General features: G+C 43.6%; 2 protein-coding genes across 8 annotated transcripts in view; both read right to left on the bottom strand.

Moving 5' to 3' along the window:
• Window positions 1–315: 315 nt before the first annotated feature.
• PLPP5 (phospholipid phosphatase 5) lies at window positions 316–3503 on the bottom strand. Of its 3 annotated transcripts, none has more exons than XM_035562784.2 (7): window positions 3419–3503; window positions 3225–3333; window positions 2803–2893; window positions 2314–2377; window positions 1734–1892; window positions 1264–1434; window positions 316–1131 (listed from the first exon to the last, which is right to left on the bottom strand). In XM_035562784.2, exons 1-7 carry the CDS (start codon window positions 3484–3486, stop codon window positions 1026–1028), a joined length of 768 nt encoding a protein of 255 aa, XP_035418677.2. In that variant the 5' UTR covers window positions 3487–3503; the 3' UTR covers window positions 316–1025. The 3 variants fall into 3 exon arrangements, with proteins under 3 accessions (XP_035418677.2, XP_035418676.2, XP_035418678.2); XM_035562783.2 differs by having other exon boundaries at window positions 1768–1892; XM_035562785.2 differs by lacking the exon at window positions 2314–2377.
• Window positions 3504–3590: 87 nt separating this feature from the next.
• The window catches only part of NSD3 (nuclear receptor binding SET domain protein 3), a 43119-nt gene continuing 22306 nt past the window's right edge, over window positions 3591–24403 (bottom strand). For 2 of the 5 annotated variants that reach the window (XM_050715763.1, XM_050715762.1), the window contains exons 11-25: window positions 24232–24360; window positions 23687–23813; window positions 23077–23274; window positions 22539–22709; window positions 18132–18281; window positions 15625–15781; window positions 14840–15042; window positions 14270–14382; window positions 13558–13827; window positions 11684–11800; window positions 10893–11034; window positions 10211–10317; window positions 9654–9858; window positions 6087–8791; window positions 3591–4975 (exon numbers count right to left, since the gene is read on the bottom strand). In XM_050715763.1, the coding sequence (XP_050571720.1) occupies window positions 8550–8791; window positions 9654–9858; window positions 10211–10317; window positions 10893–11034; window positions 11684–11800; window positions 13558–13827; window positions 14270–14382; window positions 14840–15042; window positions 15625–15781; window positions 18132–18281; window positions 22539–22709; window positions 23077–23274; window positions 23687–23813; window positions 24232–24360 (2331 nt within the window). In that variant the 3' untranslated portion in view covers window positions 3591–4975; window positions 6087–8549. Of the gene's footprint in view, window positions 4976–5947; window positions 5975–6086; window positions 8792–9653; window positions 9859–10210; window positions 10318–10892; window positions 11035–11683; window positions 11801–13557; window positions 13828–14269; window positions 14383–14839; window positions 15043–15624; window positions 15782–18131; window positions 18282–22538; window positions 22710–23076; window positions 23275–23686; window positions 23814–24231; window positions 24361–24403 lie in introns of those variants that run through there. The other 3 variants (XM_050715761.1, XM_035562726.2, XM_050715764.1) reach the window with 3 other exon arrangements.

Here is a 24403-nt window from a genome sequence, read left to right as displayed (position 1 = left end):
ATGTATACACGTGACAAAGAACACACTCATCTGTGTGAAACTAGTGAGAACTAGCCACTTAGGACAGTCCTGCCATACAGCTGGACCTTGGGTTTCTCAGCAGCGCTCTGCCTTTCCACTGTCTGAGAAAGCAAACCATGGTTTGCTCTAAGACACTAGTGCATTTTCTGCTGATTGTCATCTCTTTATAACTCTACTAAAGCCACAAAGAAAGAGAAATATCCACCTAGAAACCCACGCAGACATACCACAGTAAATGGTTTGTTTGTACAGCCATAAACCCAGCCACTGAAGTGAAGTTTTCAGTACCACAGCTCGTTTGAAAAATTAAACTCCTTTATTTGCCAAATTGGAGAAAAAGAAAACAAACAGGGCTAGCACAATAACGCACAGAACAATCACGCTAGTTGCATCTTCTCTCTCCCCCTCACTTAAGCCATGGATAAAGGCTGCAGCCTTGCACTTATTACTCTAAATGAGTTCAGCTCCGACTGAAAAGACGCACGTCACCCCGGCACCAGCCAGGCCCTGCACTCACTACGACACAGTTCCCGTGAGGAGTGGGACAGCGCGGCCAGGTTGAAGGGAGACATCTGACCGAGCTGTCTGGCCCAGACCCAAGAACACCCCCCAGACACGGCACAACACAGTCACATTGTTCCAGTTTTCCGCTTCAGGACCTTTCATAGCCGGGCTGTCCTGCTGCAGGCTTGCACGCTGGCTGCTGAACTCACTTTCCATTGGGTCCAGAGGAAGGGACGCCTACAAAACTCACAAAAACTAAACACAGGCCCCCTGAACAGCACAACTTACCAACACTGCAGAGAAGAGTTCCCGTTTGGTTTTCAGGTTCATCCCCCTTTGAGACAATTCTTGTGGGCCAGGACCAACCTCCTCCAGCCTCCCCTGCCCCGTCACCCAAGGAGCGGAAGGAAAGGCGCCAGCAGGACAGAGCCCTTCGTTATATGTCCAGGTGAAAGCTGGAAGTCGCAGACTTTTCTTGGTGCGCTGGCAGCTGTTTGGATTTAGACAGAGATGGTTTGTGGCACATGGAGTCCGTCAGAGGAGGGTAATACTGCCTGTAGCAGAGGTACGCAAGCACGAAGCCTATCACTGAGCCGACCAGCACATCTGCAAGGCAAAACCAGAAAAGCGTTAGCTTCCTTTTACCCTCACGAGCCTCGGCAATGTTTTCCAGCACGCTGCTTTTCAGCTCGGGGCACCCAGTGGTGCCTGCCCCGTCCACGCCTGCAGCCGACCCACCCTGCCAGTGGTGCTTGTAGTCGCAGGTGCGGGACAAGGCGATGAGGGTGGCGATGAACAGGGGGAGGAGGAAGGCGCAGAGCCGCAGAGCCGTGCCACGCTGGCCGGGAGCAAAGCAGTGCAGCTTCCCGGCCAGGTAGAAGGCAGAGAAGGCGAGACCAGCAAAGGCAACTGAAAGAGAACGATTTGCTTCAGGAACGGCGCTGGGCTCTGCTGTGCACCCTCAGCCAACCTGTGCCCTCTCCCCTGCGGAAACAGAAGGGCTGGTGGAGGACGTCTGCCCTGCTCATGGAAGCCAAGGGAAGTGGCGGCTCCTGAGCGAGGGGGGAGCCCCAGCAGCCGGTGCTTGGCAAGCATCCCTCCTCCCAGGAGTTACACACAGCTTCAGATTACCTTTTAGGAGGCCAATGAATGCAGACAGAGCTGTGGGGTGTAAGAAACCAAACCCCTCTCCCCAGGTTTCTGCTCACCGTGCTTCGTTGCCTGGGGACGCTGAGGACTTACAAGAAGCGTGGCCGCTGGGGAAGCTTTTGCGTCCCTCAGCCACGATGCTGGGGTCGCCTGTGCACGCCAGCTCCGCGTTCGCTCGTCCGTCCGGGAAGCATCGATAGAAGAAGTCCGGCCGCGGCCTGGGGCAGAGAAGCAAAGCACGTAGCCCCTGTGCTCCCAGAGGAAGCTCGGGAGGCCTCAATGTGCCCCCTCGCGCAGCCCGAGGAACGCCACGCAGCATGGGTGGCATTGTGCCATCCTGCCAGGCAGCCCAGAGAGGTGCAACCACCCCATCTCCTCCTCGTACGTGCGCCAGCACGCTCCTCCCTGGTGCAGGCCTCTACCTGCCCATTTAAATGATGCTCAGAAGACAGCAGATCCCTGCCAATATCTGTTCTAATACTAAATTATCCTTACAGCTGGAAAAAAACACGTTTGTTTCTAGGCTGAGGATGTCCAGCTTCAGTTTCTAGCCCTCGCTCCCACTTCCTAGCTCTGCCATCGTGCAGGCACACCTCTCAGCCCAGCTCCGCGCAGCCAGGAGCGGGACAACCGTCTCACCTGCCCACCACGAGCTTCAGGGTGTTGGTGAAAACCCCGTTGAGGACGAGAGCAAGGCTGGCAGCTAGGAGAGAGCAGGGAGCTCACGTCAGTGCTGCACAAACCCCGCCTCGGCACAGGGGAGCCCCGCAGGCGGAGCTGCCGTGCTTCCGGATTCAGCCCCCGGCTCTGGCTTGCTCCGGCCGAGCTTCGCCTTGCCCCTGCGGCGAGGAACGAGGGCCTGTCGCCCTGGGACAGGGGCTGAAAGGAGGCTGACCGCAGCCCAGCCGTGCTGGGAAGGACACCGCCCCGAGCCTGACAGCTCCGTGAGCACAGCCCATGCCCCTGCCTGATGTGCTCTGATGCATGCAAAGGCCGGCAGGAGCCTCGCAGCAGCTCGGCTTTAACGCCCCCAGCCCTGTTTGTGCCCTGGCAGGAGCCAAGGGCTCGTCTGTGATACCACAGCCCCGGGGTCGCAGCGGGAGGGCAGGGAGGAGGCGAGAAGCTCACCCAGGCAGGCCTCCCGCGTGTCGTCTCGGTCAGCGCCCAGGAACAGCCTGGCCAGGACAATCAGCAGTAAGGGCGACAGGAAGGCGATGAACTGCCACAAAACCAACGTGAGATCTGTCAGCGACGCGGACTTAAAGGCAGCAGCAATTGCGCAAGGGAACTATGCACCGTGGACCTTGCAACCCGGACGCGAGACCGGTAACGAACACCGGCGAGCGGTCTCCGCTAATATTGACAAGCTCGGTTAAGATCCAGAAGACAACGCCGGATGGCGGGGCTACAAAGGCGCCAGCCCCGACCGCGACCGGTGCCTTGCCGGCAACGCCGCGCCGCCCTTCCCGCGCAGCGCACGAAGGACCCCGGGCGCTGGGGATGCTTCCGGCCCCCGGCCCTGCCTCGGAGCCCCGGCACGGCCGACTTACGAACAAGGGCACGGCGGGGACGCGCTCGGCCTCCACGAAGGGGTTCCTGTAGAGCCACAGCTCCTCGGGCTGCACCACGCGCTCGAACGGCGGCAGCGCCTCCAGCACCCTGCGGGGGCACCGGGGCGGCTCGGGGCGGCTCGGGGCGCGGCCCCCCGGCATCCCGGTCCCCCCCCGGTCCCCCCCGGACTCACACGAGGGCGGCCGCCAGCAGCCCCCTCGCCGCCGCCTCCGCCGCCAACCCCGCCGCGCCCGCCCGCATGGCGCCGGCCCCGGCCCCGCCTCAGCCCGGGGCGGAGCGGCCCCGGCCCCCCCCGGCCCCCTCCCGGTCCCCCCCCGTCGGGAAGCGGCCGGGCCTTGGAACATTCAGAACGATTTATTGAAGTCAACCTCAAGCAAAATTTCAGATCAGTGGAATGTCGTTAAAAACCTTTCCAAATGAATCCTCACGGAAGCAAAAACCACATCTGAATTCCAAAGTATTTGTAAAATAAAAAAAGGCAACATCTCAGTAAATAGAATGTACAAAAATTATATGGTCCTACCATCACACACATTCAGTAAGAAGCTAAAATATTACAGGCAATTCTAAGTACACTATACCTAGTGGACAGTAAGCTATCTATGTACAGGTTAACCAAGCTTTACAGGTTTCACACTATGCAAGAGAACGTAGGCCGAACAACAAAACCCCCCAAAATATCGTATATCTCAAAGTCTATGCGGCAACATCAAGTCATAATACAGTAATGCCCCAGTGGAACATCGCCAGGGAAATTGAACACTACTTCGTTAGTGTCGAGAGCTTCTAGTCAGCTTCCAAAAACTCTTACTATTGACTTCAGTGAATAGTGATGCGTTGCTAGTAAAGACTCAAGTGATTTCGTTAAAATAACATTTCACAGAATCTACAAAGTTTGGTACAGATAAACAAAGTCTACAGAAATAACGACTCTACAAAGGTCATCGTTACAGATAGTACATGGAAATGGAGACGGAGCCTGCAGGTATCTGCGTTGTGCACCCACTGGGCCTCGCTTCTGGCCGCAGCCCTCGGGGCCAGCCAGCTAACGGCACCTAGCACCACGTTCTGTGGCAACGTGATCGGGTTAAAAAGGAAAAGCGACGCCAGAGTGAGACACAGTCCAACCAAGGAAGGTGAAGCTCTTTCATCCAGTCCGTTTACAAAGCAAAGTGACCGAGGAGTCCTCAAAGCACCCGGCGCGAGGCCGTGCGAGGTGCCTGCGAGGGCCGCGCACAGAAAGCCCCCGTGCACTCAGTACCTCAGGAGAAACAGCGGGTGGGTGAATGACTTTGGCAAATTCGTGTGTGATTTCCCTTTTTGTTTGCCCGTTAATTACCAAAGTCTCCTGCGCCAAGCACAGCTGGCCTTCCAGCTTCACGATTCCCCACTCCCGAGCAGTGAGAGCCCACGCGGGGCAGCAAGGACCTGAGCTCGCCGCTCAGGAATAGAACAGAATAGGGAATTTTTTTTTTCTTTTTTCTTTTTCTCAGAACAACATTGTGAATACATCCAACATATAGGAGTGTATCGTAAGTGCAAATGGTTTTGCTACACAAAGATAATGGCAGGGGGAAGATGATGGAAAACTGAAAGCAAACGGACAGCGTTACCCAAGGGTTGCCATGTCTCATGCACTACACGTCCTGAACACACAGGTCTGAGACATCTGCTCTGAAAAACTCCCCCGTTTGCCATAGATTCACTGTACACTGGGAGCAGAAAGTAACTGCAGGAAAGTTAAAGACATTTTCAATGTAGTATACAAAAAAGTCGTGTATAAATTAAAAAAAAAAAAAAAAGCTGTATAAGGAACTGCAGAGCTTCAAGTACATTAAACCCTGAATTCAATGAGGCAGAGGTTTCAATGTTAAAGTGACTACTTCGTACCAGCGTTGGACATCCCCCTCCCACCCTCCTCCCCCACCCCACCCAAATATTTCTGTAAAGTTTCAATATATACAGATTTTATGCTCATTGTTAATTACGTCTAGTAATTGTGTCTTTCCCATTCTATCCTGAAATTAAGATAACAAGTTTTTAGAAGAAAGGCCAAAATTAACATTCCAGCCCTATTACTCCATTCTAACAGATTCTCTAAGACCATGGTGGTGACCAGAGAAGGTAATTTGCCCAAAAATTGCCTTTAATGTCATCCTTCCTGAGCTGCAAATGCCTTCAATTCTTACAGTCTATCAATAAGACAAATCTATACTAATAATTGGAAAACTACGATAACTAATGCTTGCACCATGTATTTATAAAACTGTAGTAACTAGCCATTGCACCGTTTGGCCATGGTCTGCAGAGCATCTGCACTGTGCTAAGGTGCGTACTGTAGAGTAAAAGCTCCAGTAAACAACAAAATCCCGTTAACTTTGCAGAGCAGCTCAGATACTGCATACTATACAGAGAGCACAGGCTACTGATCTAGAGACAGGTGTTCACCAGAAGCACGGTACTACCTCAAAATTTAAGACAAAAGTAAGGGAAAAGTGTGATTGTGTGTTCCAGCTAAGGAACAACGGAGGTCGGAACAGAAGATTCGACTTTTCTCATCTCAATCCTAAAGATTTTCGAAAGATTCACCTTAACTCCAGCAGTGTGAAATCCAGTTCAGACTTTTTGTTCATAAATTGTACAAGCTTATAAACCAATCTCCTGTTTTCCCTTTTGAGTTCAAGCCCACCTGTTGGCTATTATTATTTTTTGGTGGAAAAAGGAGCACCTGTAAGAAGTTTGAAAACAAAGTTAACCAAGACATCAAGTGGCATGGCACAAGAGTAGCAGCAGGCCTCAATTCACAGCATTTTAGAAATTTTTAAAAGCCTTTTGCAAACCTTCACATGTTCTGTGCTATTCAGCATACCGGTTCGTCACAGCAATCCGTCTCATGTGGCAACTAACGCTCACTAACTGCTGCTTCACATGGTTGTGAAGGTGTCCTGGCACCACCACGCCATCTCCTCCAGCCGGAAAGCTGCCACGGACACAGAACTAGAGAAGCACGTAGGTACACTCACACTACATCATATCTGCAATATTCAGAATGCTCTGACTTCCCAAGAGAAAATCACTTGAACATTACCAAGCCTAATAAATAACATAAAGTAAACACATCAGGCCTTACAGACATCATAGCAAGAGCTATGTTTGGAATTTCTGAAAGGTTAAACACCCCCAGTAAGAGCTTAAAAAGAGACATTTGTCACACAAAATGTTAAGAAAAATAAAATCCTTCTTGTAATTTTTTTTTTTGTAAAAAATACCAAAAAATAGCACTGCTTTCAAGCAAGATTAGTGTTTCAGACATTCACTGTAGTATGGACCAGTAGACGAAGTGCTTTGTATCTCCCATTAGCCTTCTGTACCATAAATTGACCCAAGAAATATCTGCACAGTTTCGCCCCCAAGACACCCTCAAGTCTGTAGGAAAGGCATCTGCAGGCTGTTCTGAAGATGAACTGCCAGATCAGCTAAATGGCACAGCAGCTGCTTAAAGAGACTGTAGTGTATTTTGTAATTTTACAATTGCACACAATTTGTCCCCTGCACATAAATTTGAGAATGAGAAGGACACCAGCCAGAAGCAAGACACGTTCCAAAATCTCACATGAACTTTTCCAGCCTACTGCTTTCTTGAGCTGAGAAGTCACCATGTTCCTTAGGCTTATGCGAGCACTTTTCCAGAGAGAGGGTTTTTGAGAATTAATTCAAAGGCTTAATTTAGCCAGACACCAGCAACACTTAACATTAATTCTTTTCATTCAGGGTTATTTTCAACACCCATTAGCAAAAAGCTACCCTGAAGTTGGCCAGTATCAGCATACAAACCAAAAGGATGCTGTAACCATACCAGGGCAGACGCACAGGGCTTTAAGACTGCAGGCTAGGGGAGGAGATTGGCCAAAGACTAACTTCAGCCTGGGGACACTAATCCCCCTAAGCTCCTTGTGCAAGGATTGCAGGATAGGATAGGTTTCCAAAACAAAATCTGGAGCAGGAGCCTACTTAAGCCACTTCAAAAGCCTCACTGAAGCAGCCCGTCCCTCTACAGATCAACAAAAGAAATACAAGGCAGAAACATCTCACGAGGCTGAAGTTGGCTGCTCTGAATACGTCCCGTTACCTAGAAAGGGCAAATACCCTGCGCACCGAAGAAGTGCTGTAGGGGACTAACATCCTTCTCAGCTCCAATAGCAACGAACATTAAAGTTAGAAGCTCTCTCTCCCCAGAAATAAAAACCCTAAACGTTCAATCAAAAAGCCCGTGAATATGGGCTAGATTCCTTAAGCACTCAAATGTCCTTTAAAGCTAAAGGGTGTCTGAAAAGAAGGCAATAGAGATTCACAGAAATATAACTGCCATGAAATTAGTGCAGACTTGGCAGATCACAAATACATACTCACAGAACAATCCTTCACCTAAAGAAGCCAAAGAGAGTGCAGGATTCAGACTTCAGTTCTGCGTGTGCTGCAGTGTGTGACCAAGGCCAGGACGCTCCCCTAACTAGGAAGGTTTTCCAAATTAGGCAGGGTAAAGAAATAACCATTGTGAAATTAAGCTCTTTCTGAAATTCCACCTGTCTGCAGACACCACCCATTATAGCTCTCAAGCAAGGAACCATGATTTCTTCCCTTAAAATATTAGATCTTGTGCTACAAGCACTTCCAAAGAATCATACACCTGATTTCTCATAGGAAAAGCTTTACAACAATATTCACAAGTTAACATGATACATAACCTACCTTCTCAAAATGCCTTTAAAAATAAGTACTGGAATGGAGGCATTTCACCGTCACCTGGTCTGAAACCCACATTCGTCTTTACGGTATCTGAATGTTACACAGAGTGAGGAGGGTTTATTCTTTCCATAAACTAGACATAAAAGTTACATTGGCTTTGCTGTTTTTAAAGACACGTTGACTGATCAAAACCAGATCTTCAACACCCTTTAAAAATTAAATAAATAAATATGTTGCTATGCTTTGCTTTCTACACTCAAAGAACATATTTTAAACAGAATATTCTTTTCACTGTCAAAAGGTCTACTTTTTTCTTTAGAAGGCCGAGACACTTCTGTTTTCCAACAGTAAGAGCTGCTGTAGCACATTCAAGGGTAAAAGAAAGACCAAACAATAAAAAAACAAATGCCACTGCCTGCTCCTGTTGTTGAGATTAAATGGTCCCATTCCCAGTTCACACAAGACGGCTCCGATGATAAAGACTGAATGTGTCGTAGCAGTCTCTTCAAGTTCATCGCTTATTTGCCCATCTTCTCTCCCTTGTTTTCTAACCAAATTTATTCCTTTGCTTCTTCTACAGGATTCTGAAGTTCCAATTTGCATTTTATCTTGTTCCAGTACTCAGGTGCCACAGGAGATTTGGGGTCATGTGTGGAGCAGCAGAGACGGCCATCCAAAGCTGATGCCACCAAGGCTCCCTTCTCATGATCTTTACAGAATGAATGAGGGCAAAACTCACAGAATGAAACTGCAGGATTGCTACAGATGTCACACTGATGCCACGGACATTCCCACTTTCCTGAGGGTGGAAGGGAGAAGAGAGAGACAGGAGGCTGAAATTAGTGCATTTTAGGGACAGCACTGGGCTTCAGTCCTTATTCCATGTAGTAACTGTTCAGATGAATGCAAAGAAAGTTCAGAAAAACAACAACAACAAAACCCCACGCTGAAAACTCTCGCTCAGGTTGCTCTGGTGACAAGATGCCGTCACTTCTTTCTCCAGCCAATAAGCTGTTTTGGGGAACGCTTCTATGCTTCTAATATGGCAAAAAGGCACGTGACGTATTCAGCTTTGCTTATGGCAGCCTTCTGATTAATTCAATCATAGACTAATCTGGACTTCCAATGATTTTCATTGAAGGCTTTGGGATCAGGAAGATTAAAGAGATAAGGATTTCTACAAAATCTTGCAATTGGATTAAGATGTTGTGTTACTGAATAATTTGAACTCTGGCTACAAAAAGCTATGCCTTAACATAGAAACAGCCAAATGGAAGATACATGCATCAGGATACCATAGATAATTTAAATACATTTTCTGATTGAGCCCTAATATGTTGTGCTCAGTATTGTCAACAGTTTGAACTATCAGGCAATTGTGCTTGACAAGCTTGGCACATCAAGATGATGCCTGCATTTCAATTAAAATAAAAGAAAGAAAGTTATCCAAGGAACAGAAACATCAAGAAGAATGTTAGAAAGCATTACAATGCCTCTTCTCCGTAGGTTCCCATTCAGGAACACTGCTACTCAATATATTTCTAGAAACAGGTGGTACTCCAAAAGCAAATACGCTGGTTTTAATGTAAATGGATGCTATGGTTCAGCTCAAACATTGTCTTACTGAAGGAAGGAAAAGGAATCTATACGAAAGCTCTTACCAAAAGGTGGTTGAGTCAGGTTAAGGCATAGGAGGTGGTATGCTTTGGGACAGTCCTTTTTATCACACATAACCAGTTCTCCCCCGTCTCCACACTGGAAGCAGTTGTCTTCATGCATCTGCTTCTGTTCTGTTTTTATTTTCCGTTTCTTCTGCTTTAATTTTGCATTCTTCACCTTCTCTTCATTTGCTGTTGCAAATGCTGTCTAGCAATTACAAAAGATAACAGCAGTCACTTTATAAATCTCTTGCATTGAAATAAATTTAATCAACTTTGGTTTGTTATTTGCACAAATTATGTTTAAGTTTGCTCAAATAAGTTTTTAAGCTTTAAGAGCCAGGAATGCACATTCACATAAATTTGAAGTAACCACCTGGTAAATTAACTTTAACCTAGAGACAGCAGCTCTACGTTTCATAACTGAAGTCTCTGGACACTTTCAAGGGAGGGAAGTATTACATAGACTAAAGTAAGAAGTTAAATAAAAGCCTCTCTTTGCCCTACTCTCAATAGATCTCTGGATCTGGGAGAAGAAGCTTCAGTTTTCATCCATGTACCTTTGGACGCACTCCTAGGAAACCACTGCAGTTTTCTGCTCCACAATGACATTCGGTCCTACCATTGCCAAGGCAATCCAAATTATAATTGAATGTTAACTCCATTCCTAAAACGAAAAGAAAAGCAATTCACCCACACATACATCGAGGAAGACAGGCTTGTGACAATGACATTTTATTAGCATTTCTCTCTTCATAGTCTGTGAGAATTAGCAGCAATATGTTTCAAAAGGGCAAGCTTGAAATAGTGCACTGATTTAAAAAAATTTTCAAAGTAGCAAATTCTACCCAGATCAGACTTAACTAGCAGCTGTTATGCTGTCAGACTCGGTTAAAGTGACAATTCAGGTAAAAACACTTAACAGAGAAACCTACTACCAACTAGACAGGTACTGGTGAAAGGATCAATACTGTAAGTGCTTACACAACACAGAATTAACGTTGTACTTAGTAGCAAACCCTGTATTCAGCTTTAACAGAAACAGTTTGAAGCTGGAAGCTACTAGCTGTATGATCCCTGCTAAAACTAGAACTCAAATAATGGTCTCCGCCCCGACAAATGACAGAAGTTCCAATAAACGTCACTTGTATTAAGTAGCTTCAGAAAAAAGAACCTGGGTAAGTTAGGAATTTTGCCATGGTAAGAGAAGCCCATACACACAAAATAGTGCCATCTTTTTACCTGCAGGAATATCACAAAGAGCAAATAGTCCAACTCTAATGTCACCATTCACCGTCCATTTCTGTGTTTCACAGTTTGGATTACAACTATGGTTCATAAAGCGAGAATAATTCCCCTTTGGGCCAGCATCTATTATCCGATCCTTCAAATAAAGAGAGGGACATATCATAGGTATCATAGATCATATTTAACACTTAGAAACAAACAGATGTTTCCTGCTGACATGTGACTAGTTGTGGCTAAGGCAGGAAAAAAAAATGCCCATTTGAAATTAATGAAAATAAGGAACTTTTCCCTACAGGGTTAGTCTTAAGCAGAAGCGTCTGAAAACTCATGCTTATGGAAGTGAAATAGGCACAGAATGAATAACCTACGATACAGGTTTAATCTCTTTACCCATTCTATTCGAGAAAAATAGAGATGTTATCCTCCTACCAGCATCCAAGTGCCAGCTGTAAATAAGTTGACATTGCTATGAACTCCTAACGGTTGCCTACATCCCACTATACATCTTACTGAAGAGCTCTGCAAAGACATTACGAACAGGCCACACATTCATTTTTCCACTCCACACAAAACTAACACCACTAAATCAAAATTGATGCAAATTAAAGCCATAAATTATGCACTCTACAAACAGAAGACTTGGAAACCTTTTGCCTGAACCGAATCGCACGAGCTTTCCTTCTCACATGTATAGAAATTGAGCTATGCACAAACACAGAATGATGATTCCTCCATCACTTTGCATTCAGCTGCAAACAGTTTATAGTGAATGAAACCATATTTACCTTTGTAACAGTTAACATATAAAAATTGGTCACGCTGTTTTCATGAGCACGTTTAATCCGCAATCTGCACTCTTCTTCGTCAATTAGCTCGCCAACATATTCGTTCACAAATTCACCCTGAAAAATAAAAATAAGAAATCCATGCTTATTGCTTCTTACTAAGACAAAGGATCTCTTGAGTGGATTATCCTAAACACTACCTACGTACAATAGTTAAAAACCACACTGCTTAATGGCAAAAGAATCAATTTAGAATCTCTTTGCTTTCCTGATTACATTCTGATTACACCGGAAGCTAAACATGCCACCCCATGGGGACCCATCCAATGCAAAACGCCACAGCTGAACTTCCAGGCTGGAAGAGCAGCCAGTTTCTATTGGGACGTGCAGTGCCATCCTTACATCAAGTTAAAAGTCCACCAGAACTACGGCCTGTTTCCTTGGGACGAGAAACTCCAGGATACTGTTGCTACTAAGATGAGTGCAAATTCAAACTGAAGAAAATAAGAAGGCAACCAAGAACAAGAGAGTTCTCTAGAGCAGAGTCTTGAGGACGTGGGTGACATGACAAAAACAACTTGTCCTGAAGTCTTAAAGTGTCCCTTTCCATCTGTGGCCACACTTGCATCTTCTGCTCTCCAGGTACGCTCAGCCATCTTGTTCAGAAACAACAAAGCCTGCATGAGTAAGAGCAAAACATACATCCGTCCATCAGATCCCATCCTCTGTCTGGCTAGTTAAAGCAGACATGAAATCCAGGCCCATCGTCCTCATGCTTGCCTCGAAGTACAGCAAGCCTGCAATCCAGGCAGGATTCTCACATTTCGGTATTCAGGCGTAGTATTTTGCTTTTCCCGTATCAGCAGTCACACATCCCACCTGAACCACAGAGCGGTGCCCCCAGCAAGCGTGTTCAGTGATACAGCGTAAAGGAAAACCAGAATGATCCATATCCAAAGACCTCCTGGCAGGGAAAAATAGCATCATTTCCATCAACAGAAATCTCTGTATCTTCATTGTTCTTCTCTGCCTTCTTGAACTTCTAAGAACCTTTAATGTTTGTTGTCCAGTGTAGTCTGATCACCTCAAGCCTTCATTAATTCCCCGCAAGTTCTTCTGAAATAAATCCGGACTGCAGAGCTGAGCGCCAAGGAGGATGAGAGCTGACTTGTTAGCAGACATCCATATGAGCAATACCGCAAACTGGGCCCCCCACACAACCAGCTAACAGGAAAATGCTGTCAGCATGTCACTGTGTAACAGCTTAAAAAGCAAAGGCAAGACTTATGGAAAAAGTCCCCCTTGAAAAGGGGGCTCACAATTCCAGTCACCTCCGTCCACTCTTTGAACTTGTATTTTGCGATTGTCATTTGCTGTGCTTATAGTAAGGATGAGGGGAAGAAAAAGAAAAAAAAAACAGGTGTCTTATTTTGCCAGACCTCTAAGACTTCTAAGATTTCATCATCTTCATTGGTCTTATCAGGAAAAGAAACCATCATTCAGACTGCTTTTCTCCAGACTGCTCTCTCCCTTTTTGCCCAGTAGTCAGTGAGAAAACACACACACACTCTTTCCTCCTAGAAGTACGAGACAGTCACCTCTTCCCCTCCACCAACAGAATTCAAATTCACAGTCACCTGAAGCTAACCTGCTCTGTGAGTAAAGATCAAGGTTATGACACTTCTGTCAAAACATCTAAACAGATTTCACCATTAATGCTGCACCTACAGAAGTCTCGAGCCTTTTTAATACAAAACATTTACTGGAGAGTGCTGAAATGTTAATATGTGTTTGCTTAAGGTGCACCAAGTTGCAGTGTTTTCACATAAAGCCATACTGATGGCCATCACAGCCTTTGTTTGTTGTAATTCTACCTTTTTAATGTTCCGTTTTGTCCTGAGACCCCACCCACGTCGATCCGTTTTTATGATTTCAGCATCAGGGTAGAGTCTTTTGGTGAAGCACTGGTTCTGACATCGCTCTCCCGCTGGGCACACCTGGGGGTGGCACTCATACTGGAGCATCCTGTTCAGACACTCTGACTCTAGGCCACAGGGGTTCTCATCAGATGGCTTGCAGTTACAGCGAGGGATTTCTGACAGATCAGCTACCTGAATCTGAACCTTCCCTATCACCTTGTTGGACTGTGGAACAAAGGGAAAAGAAAGAATAAAAGATGAGGACAACGTACAAAGACTCTGAACAACTTTATTTGAAGCCCATCATCAACTGATGTGAGAAGGCTCTATAGGTCTTCAGTAGGCTGAGCAGTCTGTATTCATACTAACATTGAGTTAAGTAAACTAAGTTTTAATAGCCAGTACGTATCTAAGAGAGATGAGACCAGCTTGCAATCAGCAAAGTTCTGCCTTAGGTAAAGTTGATCTTACTCTCTTTTGCTGATACTCTGCTAAAACTGTTTTATGGTACCAGAAGACAGAACTAAAGATTCTTGAAAAGAAAAGCAAAATGATTTATTTGAATTTTGCTAAGCTTGAATTGTTGCAAACACTGGTTGTTTAAATACATAGCTTACTTAAACTAAAAAAAAAAAAAAAAAAAAGGAAAAGAAAGAAGCCAACTCACTTTAATGTGTTTATAAGGTGGAGGTTTCCTGGAATTCCTTTCAATTTCTAATGCTTCTTTACTTTCTCTTTGTGCTTTCAGCTCCTGGAAGCGCTTTGCCGCTTCTTCAAGTGCTGTGCAAGGGAGTTCAAAATAGAATGCAATTAGCACCAGCTGCTGCTAATCAAATACATACATGTATTTACATTTTTTATTTTTTAAAGCTAGGAATAGAACTCTATAAACAAAATACAGGCTAAAATGAGTTATTACAGTACATCATGAATCTATTTCATCAGATACTTTTCAGTAGGTACTGAGATGTTGAACAATGATCCCATGCAGCAGAACCCAAGCACCATCTTAACATTTCCCAGTTTGTGGAAGAAGTGAACTTGCCCACAACAATACACAATGAGTAGGCACTTAAAGATATCTTTATCTGCAGTCAAGGGATCTACGTAATGTTTGCAATTTTATGTGAACACAGAACACTAGTCATATAATATTCCCATGCAGGTTAAGTGGTGATGGAGACACAAACACGTGGAATTTTTGTCATAAACCACTATAAACTTTGTTTGATTTTACCTTTCTTGAAGGTCTTGTTAATACTAGTTTGCCCCTCAGCAAAGCTTTTATCTCCTTCAACATAAGGGAAAACTCTGCCCTGGTGTACCCAATAGTAGTCATGTGAACCAAAGAAAAATACTGGGAAGTCCCCGATATCATGTTTGAGGCCCTGTATGTTGAGAGGCACAGACCTGGGATTGCAGATCTCTGCTGGCCACCACCTGAAAGTAGAAAAAAAGGAAGCACGTAAGTTCTGTGAGCCACAGCCTTAGCTTCTGCATTTGCTTAGCTTGACTCAGAAATAAAAGATAGTTTTCCTTTCTCAAAGAAATGAACTCCTCCCTTATGCAATCGAGGCTCCTTCTGGCAATACTTGGGAAGTACCACGCAAAACACAAGCAGCCCTTCGTTCTCAGTGTTCTTACTCCTTATTTTGGAAAAGCCTCGTGAGAACACGGCACAAGAGTGGATTTCTAAGATCACCTACAGATGCTTGTGTTCCTGCAGGTGACCCACAGCAAACACAAGCTAGGACATCGTGGCTCTCTAAGACAGCCCCTGGTTTTCCATATAGCTATTGCATTCTAGAGAGCCAGCATAAGTGCAATCAAGTATCCAGCAGTGCCTGGAAAAAGCAGAATTTAATTTGAAAGGCAACATCAATGTCTGACACAAAGTAAACAAATTACCATATTTCTAGTTCTTGTTTACTGAGACTGAGCTGCTTTGAGTTATCTTTCTGTAATTCCACAGTACATTAAAAACATCTAAAGTATTAAAAACCAAAAAAGTAGTGAACTTGCCTGTAATTTCCAAGCTTGACCCAAACAATCTGCTTGTAACGTAGCTTCTTGCCAGCTTTACAGTCATTGCAATTCCAGCATCCTTCAGGCATTTCTATGTTGAGACACTCAGGGTGAAAGGAAGCTGGGCACGATTCACAGCACAACAGTTTTCCACCTTAAACAAAGAAACCCTGCTTGGTTTATAGAAGTAAGGATTTGCTTCCCCCTGCGCATAGCAATTGATATTAATTTTAAGTCATACATTCTACACCTCGGTTTGTTTCACAGCAAAAATACGGCAAAAGAAAGGGATCAAGCCAAAATTACAATGCTGGATTAAAAAAAGACTGCAGCGCACTTTTCCAGCGTGCGAGTTGTGGCTCAACTGCATCAGCAATATACTAAAAAGCAAATAGTATTTTTTCAACAAGAGCAAAGTTGACAGTAGACGCAATATTCCCAAATGAAGCACTACATAGGAAAGCAGTGCTCTTAGCTTTAATTTCTTTGGGGATGACCAAACGTTTAATTATGACAAATAACCAAATTTTAAGAGACACTTTTTAAATCAACATTGTTATGACTGAATCCCTTAGCAATCAGTTAGTGTGCATAAAAAATAAAACCCACAGCCTATAGGTTGATCAATACTTTTCTGTAGTAACAGCATTATAAAAGAATTCTGATGATCAATACACGATCAATGTGTTTCTTTCACCAAAAAAAAATTTACCTCTGTGAGCAATGTGAATTCAGTTATATAATGAAGAATGAGACACCACACAAGTTGTCCCCATCCCAAAAGTTTCCTCTGCGCACAAAGGAAATCTTAGTGCAGGGTGGCTGAAGTTTACACTTACTTGGACGGAAGTTGCTCTGGCTGGCTTATGTTCTGGTAGATGTATTAAATGTGGAGAACCACATCGCATCTCTAAGCCACCCTCAGCAAACAAAGCCACTTGTACAATAAGACTTGTTAAAATATACATGCTGTAATATTTTATACAATATATATACTCAAATATATATATATATATATATATCAACGTATGTGAATTAAAGAGCAAGAACAACAACAAAAAAATCATCAAATTTTTGGGTGCCAGACAAAATCCAGGAGATATTTGAGGTGATTGAAAGCAGTTTTCAATCACAGTATCAAAAGAAATGCGAATGATAACTTTCAAACATGTATCAGAAAATCTTGTCCACCTATAGACTTTCAAATACGTCATTGCATTAATTGATAGTTGAATGTTGCAATAAGCATTCCACAAATCATTTACACAACCAATACTGTATTTCCTCTGCTAAAATCAGTAAAATCCAACCATATGGATTTTCCACAGTTCCCCAAACCCATAGTAAAATTTTAACTTTTAAATTAATTTTTGCAAATGTTATTTCAGAGGAAATACAGACCCAATGTAAATTACCAAAGCATCATCCAACATGGTAAAATGCCAAGAGATGCAAAAATCAAAACAAAATCAAACATAAAACTTTCAGTGCTAAGCAAGAAACAAAATTGCTCTCGGGATGCATTAGTTAGATATTGCTCAAGCTAAGCAGAGGGCTCAAAATAATTTTTGTTTTCAGGACTTACAGAAACTACTGAAAGCCATCAACATTGAAAATAACCTAACTTTGGAATGGTTAATGGGGCACCATTTCTGAACACTCTTGGGAAATCAAATTTCTGTGAAGAATAAAATATTACACCTGAGCATTTTACAGAGCCAACCGTTGTCTCCCCACAAGGCATCCTGAGATGCTACGGCACTACCACACCGCCATGAAGTGAGCTCCCTCTCCTGGAAAGAAGTCCTCTGTTCCCTCCTGGACAGCGGGGTTTTCTTCTCGGGACAGAACCCCCCTCCCTCAAGACCCAGCACCTCCTACCGCTCCTGCCCCGGGCAGCACCAGCCATGGGAGGAGAGGAAGGAGCGCGGGCTGTCCCCGAGGAACGGAAGCAGAACGCGAGGCCCAAGGACTGCAGCAGACACATACAGGCAAAACCTCACACCGCCTTCCCCCTCTGGGTCTCCTCTGGAACGGCAACAGTACCCACCAGTGTCCGACCTGGAAAATCTGTTGTTGCTTTGGGCTTGGCATCAGCTACCCGTAAGATCTGAAACAGACACCCCCTCTTCTTCTGTTCCTAAAATCAATTTAAGAAGCCGTTGCCTTTACGTCGTCGAGGTATGCCCTGAACTGCGACAGTACCGAGCTCTACTTGCCACCTCTTCCTATTCCCTGCAAACGCTTGCCTGAAGCTGGAATAGCCAGGTACTAAATGACTTAGCCTCCTTCAAGGAGAATTTAGTGACAGCAATTATTTTAAGCCCTTTTATAATAAAAAAAATTGCCAACAACATGAACACGCTCACAATAATCAATGAGTGAAGTTTACTGAAAAGCAGTAAGTGATGCTTGACAAGCACACATTCCTTGTTCGATTTAAAGATAAAGAAATAATAGAAAAAGCAAAAGTAAATTAAAGAGAAAGAAACTATTTTGGTTACCTTTCTCACATTTCTTTTTGGAAGCTGACGAAGGAGGAGGAATCATAGGTAATTTCATCAACTCAGCACGATTTGATTCATTCAGTAGGTAGTGGGACTTATAGGCATATGAACTGAACAGGGGGTCTGAATGATCCTGCACTACCAACCCTATACGAAACAAACAGAAAGAGATGAGTTGCAATGAAACTACCCATGATTCCGTAAGGAGAAAATAAAATAAACCAAATGAACACCTATAATGCATATATGTGTGAATGAAAAAAAGATAAAATGAAGAAAAAGAAAAGTCTGACAAAGTTTCTTCACTAAGAGAGAGGTTATGTGTTGGAGAGACTAAATTCAATTGTAACTGGAAAATCCTACAATGAATAAGCTGTTTCTAGGTGGAATTTCAATAGTGCTTTTACTCTTAATTTGTGCATTTACAGGAAAGCACAAGAAAAGCAACCAATTTTAATTCTGTTCAAACCACCCTCCCTCCCAAATGAAAAAAAGCAAGCGAATTTGAAAAGTTGGGTGATGACAGTCACTGCTGCAGAGGTAATGCTAGGGGTACAGGCTGGAAGAACAGACGCCGTATCCGCGGCCCCGCACAGTGCGGAGCCCGCCATCCCACTCACTAGAAGTCCAAGATCTTACCTATGAAAGTGTTTTGCCTTCATAACTGCATTAGAAAAATGTAACAAGGCGCCAGCGATTCTGCAAGGCACCAGGGGCGAAAGAACGGATGGAAATAGTGCCCTACGCCCTCTGTGGTGAGCAGAGCTGCACCAGCCCGGCCACTCCACAGCTCCCAAATGAGACACTTCGGAGCAGTTAAGCACTCTGTCCTGCTATACGTTTGCCTTTATTTCAAATGGCGTGTGCTTGTTTTTCTCCGTCTTTCTCCACTAAGAAGAGTTTTTCCACACTGCTCCAACGAGTCAGGCAGCGGAGGTCAGAGAGCCCCAGCTACAGATCAGAAGCACCTGGCCAGAAATTCATGGGAACAGCATCACAGCTGAGACCCAAAGAAGCAGGGAAGATGAGCTACCAAGATAGCCACGAATTCTTTCCCCTGAGAGAGGCACACAAAGTTGAGTGCTGCAAAGAAGCTTTTGAACTGGGGTGCCTAAAAAACCTCATGTAAGCAGAGCAGCATCAGTCTACGTGAAACGCATGTCCTCAAAAGAATTCATAAACCAAGAACGACCTACACACACGCAGTTACGTGAGCTATAAAGTGCGTAACGCAGATATCTTCCAGAAAGTGAGTATCTATCTCATGATAAGCAACTTTTAATATTCTATAGATAATCTGGTATTGCATTTTCTCAGGTCAGTAATGTTCTGCACCTAAATACAAAGTCTCTCCTTCCTACCATCAACTAAAACGGAGTAAGGAACCGTTCTCACATCCAGATGCCCAAGTATTTCTAAAGCATCCAGGTCCCCACTTCTCTCTGGGCAGGTATTGTCAGCGCTCCTGCCACAGATGCTGTCCTCACCTGACGTCCCCCATGCTGCCCACATACGACTAGACAGGACTGAATCCAGCCATCCGGGCAGTTTGCTAAATGTAAACCCTGCACGATCTTTCTTCGGTGAAGCTTCACTGGCTCCTGACTCCAGCTATGCCTAGTAGAAACAAACCCCACAAAAATTTCCTAGAACAAGTACATAGCTGCTACCGAACACAGGGTTCAGTCAGCGGCAGCAGGTTTGTAGTTTTTAAAGTTCTCCTAAGATTCAGTGAATACACAGGACAGGAAATTCCATCTGCTGGGGTTGAGGTTACTTATATTGCCAGGAGAAAATACAGACTGCTGTAATTTCATCTCTATACCTGAAGCTAGTGTCAAACAGAATTATTAAAACAACATCAAAAAAAAGTAACTCATGAACATCATCTTCTGCACTTCACTTACTTTTTAGAAATAAATGCAGGTCTGCATCTACAGTAAGCGTAAGACTTCTTTACTATGCAGCTAGACAACTGTAATTCAGTTTTCTGAATCCTACTCCTAAATTCTAATATCTGTGCCATATATATGAAAAATATATTTTTATACACATATTTGAAAAAAAGATGGATGTCAAATAGCAGGTATTCATGTTCATGAAGCTTTTAAATGGGGTCTACCCAAGAGAAGTACAAGGCCTCTATTATTTTTTGCCTTTACAGCAGAGTACATAGACAAAGCACGGAGAGAGATTAACCCTCATATGCACCTAAAACAAGCTAGTGCAGATTTCTAGTAGGCTCTTCTATGATATTCCAATCTTATGTCAGCTTCAGTCATCTGCAATAGCTGGCCACAGGGTAATGAAATGCAACTTCAAAGAAACTTATTTAACAGCTTTACATCACATAATGTACTTAATTACTAGAGCTTCCTAGTGCTTTGAAATTGATAGAAAAAACTGTTTAGGATAAACCCAACTCTAGCAGACTGTCAGCGCTGTAAATTCATATTGTAGTACAAACACAGCTTTCATAATTAACATAGCGACCCTCACATCAATGCAGTTCTCTAAGGGCTAAGATCCAACGACCAACCTCGTGTAGGAGCAGAGCAGGACAAGACACCATTCTACCACTGAGCATTGTTCACATTAATACCCACAGGGCAGATTAAGCCACCGCTGGACCTTGCCAGGAGGCATTTCTAACCTGACCGCCAAACCAGGGAAAATGCACAGAAATTCATCTGTCATAAACTTGTACCTGACCCCGGTACCAGACTGACCCTGGATAACTGAGAAAAAATCAAACCGAACTGCCGCAGATATTACGGAATTGCTCCACCTACCATAGAAGTTTGGTTTTAGTAATTCTACTCCAGCTCTAGAAAACAAACAGCCTCTTTCCCCACATTTATCTTGGGTATTTCGATGTAGTTGTTGGTTAAATTAATGCTGGTGAAGAAGAGATTCATTTTTCTCAGACAGCAATAGATGCTTTCAAGCATTCTGTATCAGATGCTCTCTGCTAACAGCATGCTATGCCATGCATTCTCAGCTAGCTCTACTTCGAAAACACAGCAACTGGCTAGGTATTGTTCAGATTGGGCATTTGTACATATTAAATAAAATTAATCTTAAAACATACATAACACTACCTAAAAACCTAAAACAAAAGATACATAACATGTCATATTTGCTTGTGTGAATTTAAGCAATGCCAATGTGACTCACAGCACGTGTATCTCGTTTTGGGTGCCCACGATATGTTTGAGTACGTCCACAAGAGGGGAAATACTGAACCACGTAAACACCTTTCTACACATTCTGAGGAACTTTTCTAAGACTCATTCTAAAACTTACTGTTCCTCTTTGAGTTTCTGGCTACCGTTTCTCTGGAAAAAAAATACATTTTTATTGAAGATTTATTTTTTTTTTAAACTTGATCCTTTGTGATGGCTCTTAAATTACTTGGAAATGAGGAAAGGGGAAGAAAGGAGAGAGGTGGAAAAGAAATGACTCTGGCACTATACTTCCCTTCCCATTCAGAGATCTTTAATTACTACTCTGCTCCTGCAAAGTCAAGACAATCTTTCCCATACTAAACCAACAACTGAATGAACACATGCAAAAACAAGTGGATCCAGGATTTCTGTCACATTTCCTTTTCCTTTTTAGTAACCTTCAAAGCTACGTTGGATATATTCTTTTCAACAAACTTTTGAAATACTGTATAAGTTATGTATTATTATTATGCAAACACCTAATATTGACAGTTTGATTCATCTGAGAAAATAATGATGTTTTTGTGTTGTGTGAGTAATTGGTGCAGCGAAACTTTTCAACCTGCTATCTGGCATAAGTCAGGTGACTGGAGAGCCCTAAGAATAACAAGTGGAAAGAAAGGAAGAAGGAAAGTAAAAAGAAAAAAAGAAAAGTTTGGCACATGGAAAATCCTACCATGAAACTTGTTTGCATGGTATTGTAAATGTTTTCCTTTCAAAGTTCTCAGATGTGATGGCAGTTAAAAATTAAAATGAATTTTTCTAGCTCATGAGTAAATCCTGCTTTCTAGCCTTACTTTAAATAGTTTTAAGTTTGTGAGGTGTGAAGGAATCCCCTTCTGCTTAACAGACTGAATAACAACACCACATTCATTCTCAGATTGCAATGGCAGGGACTTGGGGCTCAGCATCCGTTTTTCCTACTGGCAACACAAGCATGCCTTCTGAGTAGCTATAGCTGAATATTTCTGAATATTGAATATTAAGGCCAAAAATAGCACACGGAAAGCTTAATGAGAACTGCTGACTAAACCAAAAATCACAGGAAGCATTAAAATCCTTCAGAGCCCTAAGAGATGTTTTTCTTTAATGAAATACATTATTTTTAACACTACGCTGCACAAGTGACAATAGAAGAACTATAAAACAGAGGGGGGAAAAAAACAAGTGTGCTCACCTCTTGCACAAACGAAACAAAAGCCTACATTTACAGCTGATGAGGAGTGATTCCTTTTGGAATGGTTACTACAGATGAGAATGTGGGATGACACAAACAAGCTTCCTGCAGCAATACAGCCATCTCCTGAGTGATAGGCAATGGGACATCTGAAACATCTCACCATGCGACCTGTTTAATATAAATGCAGAAAAATGCACCGTGTCACCCTGTAGTCAGGATATGGTAGAAGACACCATAGACAGATGCAGGACTGATTTTTATTCCAGAGTGCTAGATTAGAGAGACATTTACATCTTTTCAAAGTTTCACAAAAGTTAACTCAACTTTCATTTCAAAGCTCTGTTAAGAAAAAAAAAAAAAGTGGTTTAATCATTCCAGAGTCAACTTTTTTGTTAAAATTTTTTGGTTCATTTCTAAAAATGAAACCCTTGTTTCTTGCTGCATGCTGCATTACCAAGAGTACAGTTATACTCGCTGTTATTGTGATGACGCGTTCGAGTTTCCTCCTCCTGTTCAGAGCCAGCTCTGTTCTCACCTTTGCTTGCTTTATGGATATCCTTATCCACTGAGCAGGCCGTACAGCAATGCTGCGGGCAACGAAATCCTCGCGACTCAAAGAGAGCAGTGGCAAACTTGCGAACACAGGCCTCGTGGTAAAATTTACCACATGCGTTGACTGAACAGCGCTTCACATCTTTGCCAGGAAGTTTGCATGAGAAGCACGTATGTTCTCCTTGTAAGAGAAGAAAAAGAAGCTTAAATGTAACTGCCAATACTTGGCGATACAGATGCTGTTAAAAAAAATTCTGAAGTGAACAGAGCTACATCACTCTGAGAAGCACAGGCTCCCTCCCTTAAAACAAGTCAGTCAGTCACTATAATTCGCAGTAACCACTTAATTGCTGTCAACCTAAAATTGCTTTATGCTGAGCGTACCCTGAATGGTTTGTTACTTTTTCTCTTATCAAGTACTTGCTAAGTGGAACACGAGAATCTGGCCTGAGAAGTTAAAAAAAGTAATAGAATAGCACAAATGCACTTCTAAAACCTATCATCTTTCTATCTCCGCTTGGCCTGACCATACTATGGCACCTCAGCAGAGCAGGAAATCCTTCCCCATTTCCTGGGCATGGGAGCACACTCACCATTTTTACACTCCGTGCAGAAAAACTTCTCATCTGGCATCGACTTCAGGCCCAGACACTCCATATGAAAGACGCTGCAGCACTCACCCTCGCAGGACACCAGAGACTCGCCAGAGCTTTCGCAGATCTTAAACAAGCAGACAGCCAGTCAGAGAACAAAGGGTATCTGACATACTTAAACACAACTGGCTACGAGATGTTGAAAGAGAATAGAAATGGGCTGAAATCTCTTCATAGCTACAATAAGCCAGGAGAACTGCCCTACATCCCACAGCAGACCTGACAAAACCTACGAGCTGGAGGCAGTCCCAGCAGTTACTGTTAGCAAGTACGGGTTAGATAGCACACCTGAGCTTTCTAGCATGTAGGAGAGCTTATGAATTATTTCCAGAGTATAGAGTCCTCAAAGCCTGGATATTCTGAGATGTCTAATTATGAGACATGATGAAAACAAACCAGTCTGATTTAATAAATTTACAATCTCAAATTAACAGAAACTATCGATACATCTTTAGCATTCATCTCTTTACAGTACCATCATTTACCTGACAAACAGTGTCTTTTTTATTTGTTCCAGTTCCTCTCCTGGATAAGCTAGAGTCTACTGACTGCACATCAGAAGCATCAGCATCGGCAGTAGCTGATGGGCTGTCTGAACGTTTTCCAAAACTACCCTACAAAGAGGAAAAATCCAAGATACTCAAACAAGACACTTTC

The sequence above is a fragment of the Cygnus atratus genome, chromosome 27, assembly GCF_013377495.2.
Source record: "Cygnus atratus isolate AKBS03 ecotype Queensland, Australia chromosome 27, CAtr_DNAZoo_HiC_assembly, whole genome shotgun sequence".
Classification (NCBI taxonomy): domain Eukaryota; kingdom Metazoa; phylum Chordata; class Aves; order Anseriformes; family Anatidae; genus Cygnus; species Cygnus atratus.
This window is presented reverse-complemented; position numbering and strand designations above follow the sequence as displayed.

Bases quoted from the DNA above. Each gene is read 5' to 3' on its own strand.
- PLPP5 (XM_035562783.2), bottom strand. From the start codon at position 3,486: ATGCGGGCGGGCGCGGCGGGGTTGGCGGCGGAGGCGGCGGCGAGGGGG. The intron at 2,894-3,224 runs GTAAGTCGGCCG...GTTTTGTGGCAG, and splicing joins TCCCCGCCGTGCCCTTGTTC to TTCATCGCCTTCCTGTCGCC. The intron at 1,435-1,767 runs GTAAGTCCTCAG...GTTCTCTTTCAG, and splicing joins CCCCAGCGGCCACGCTTCTT to TTGCCTTTGCTGGTCTCGCC.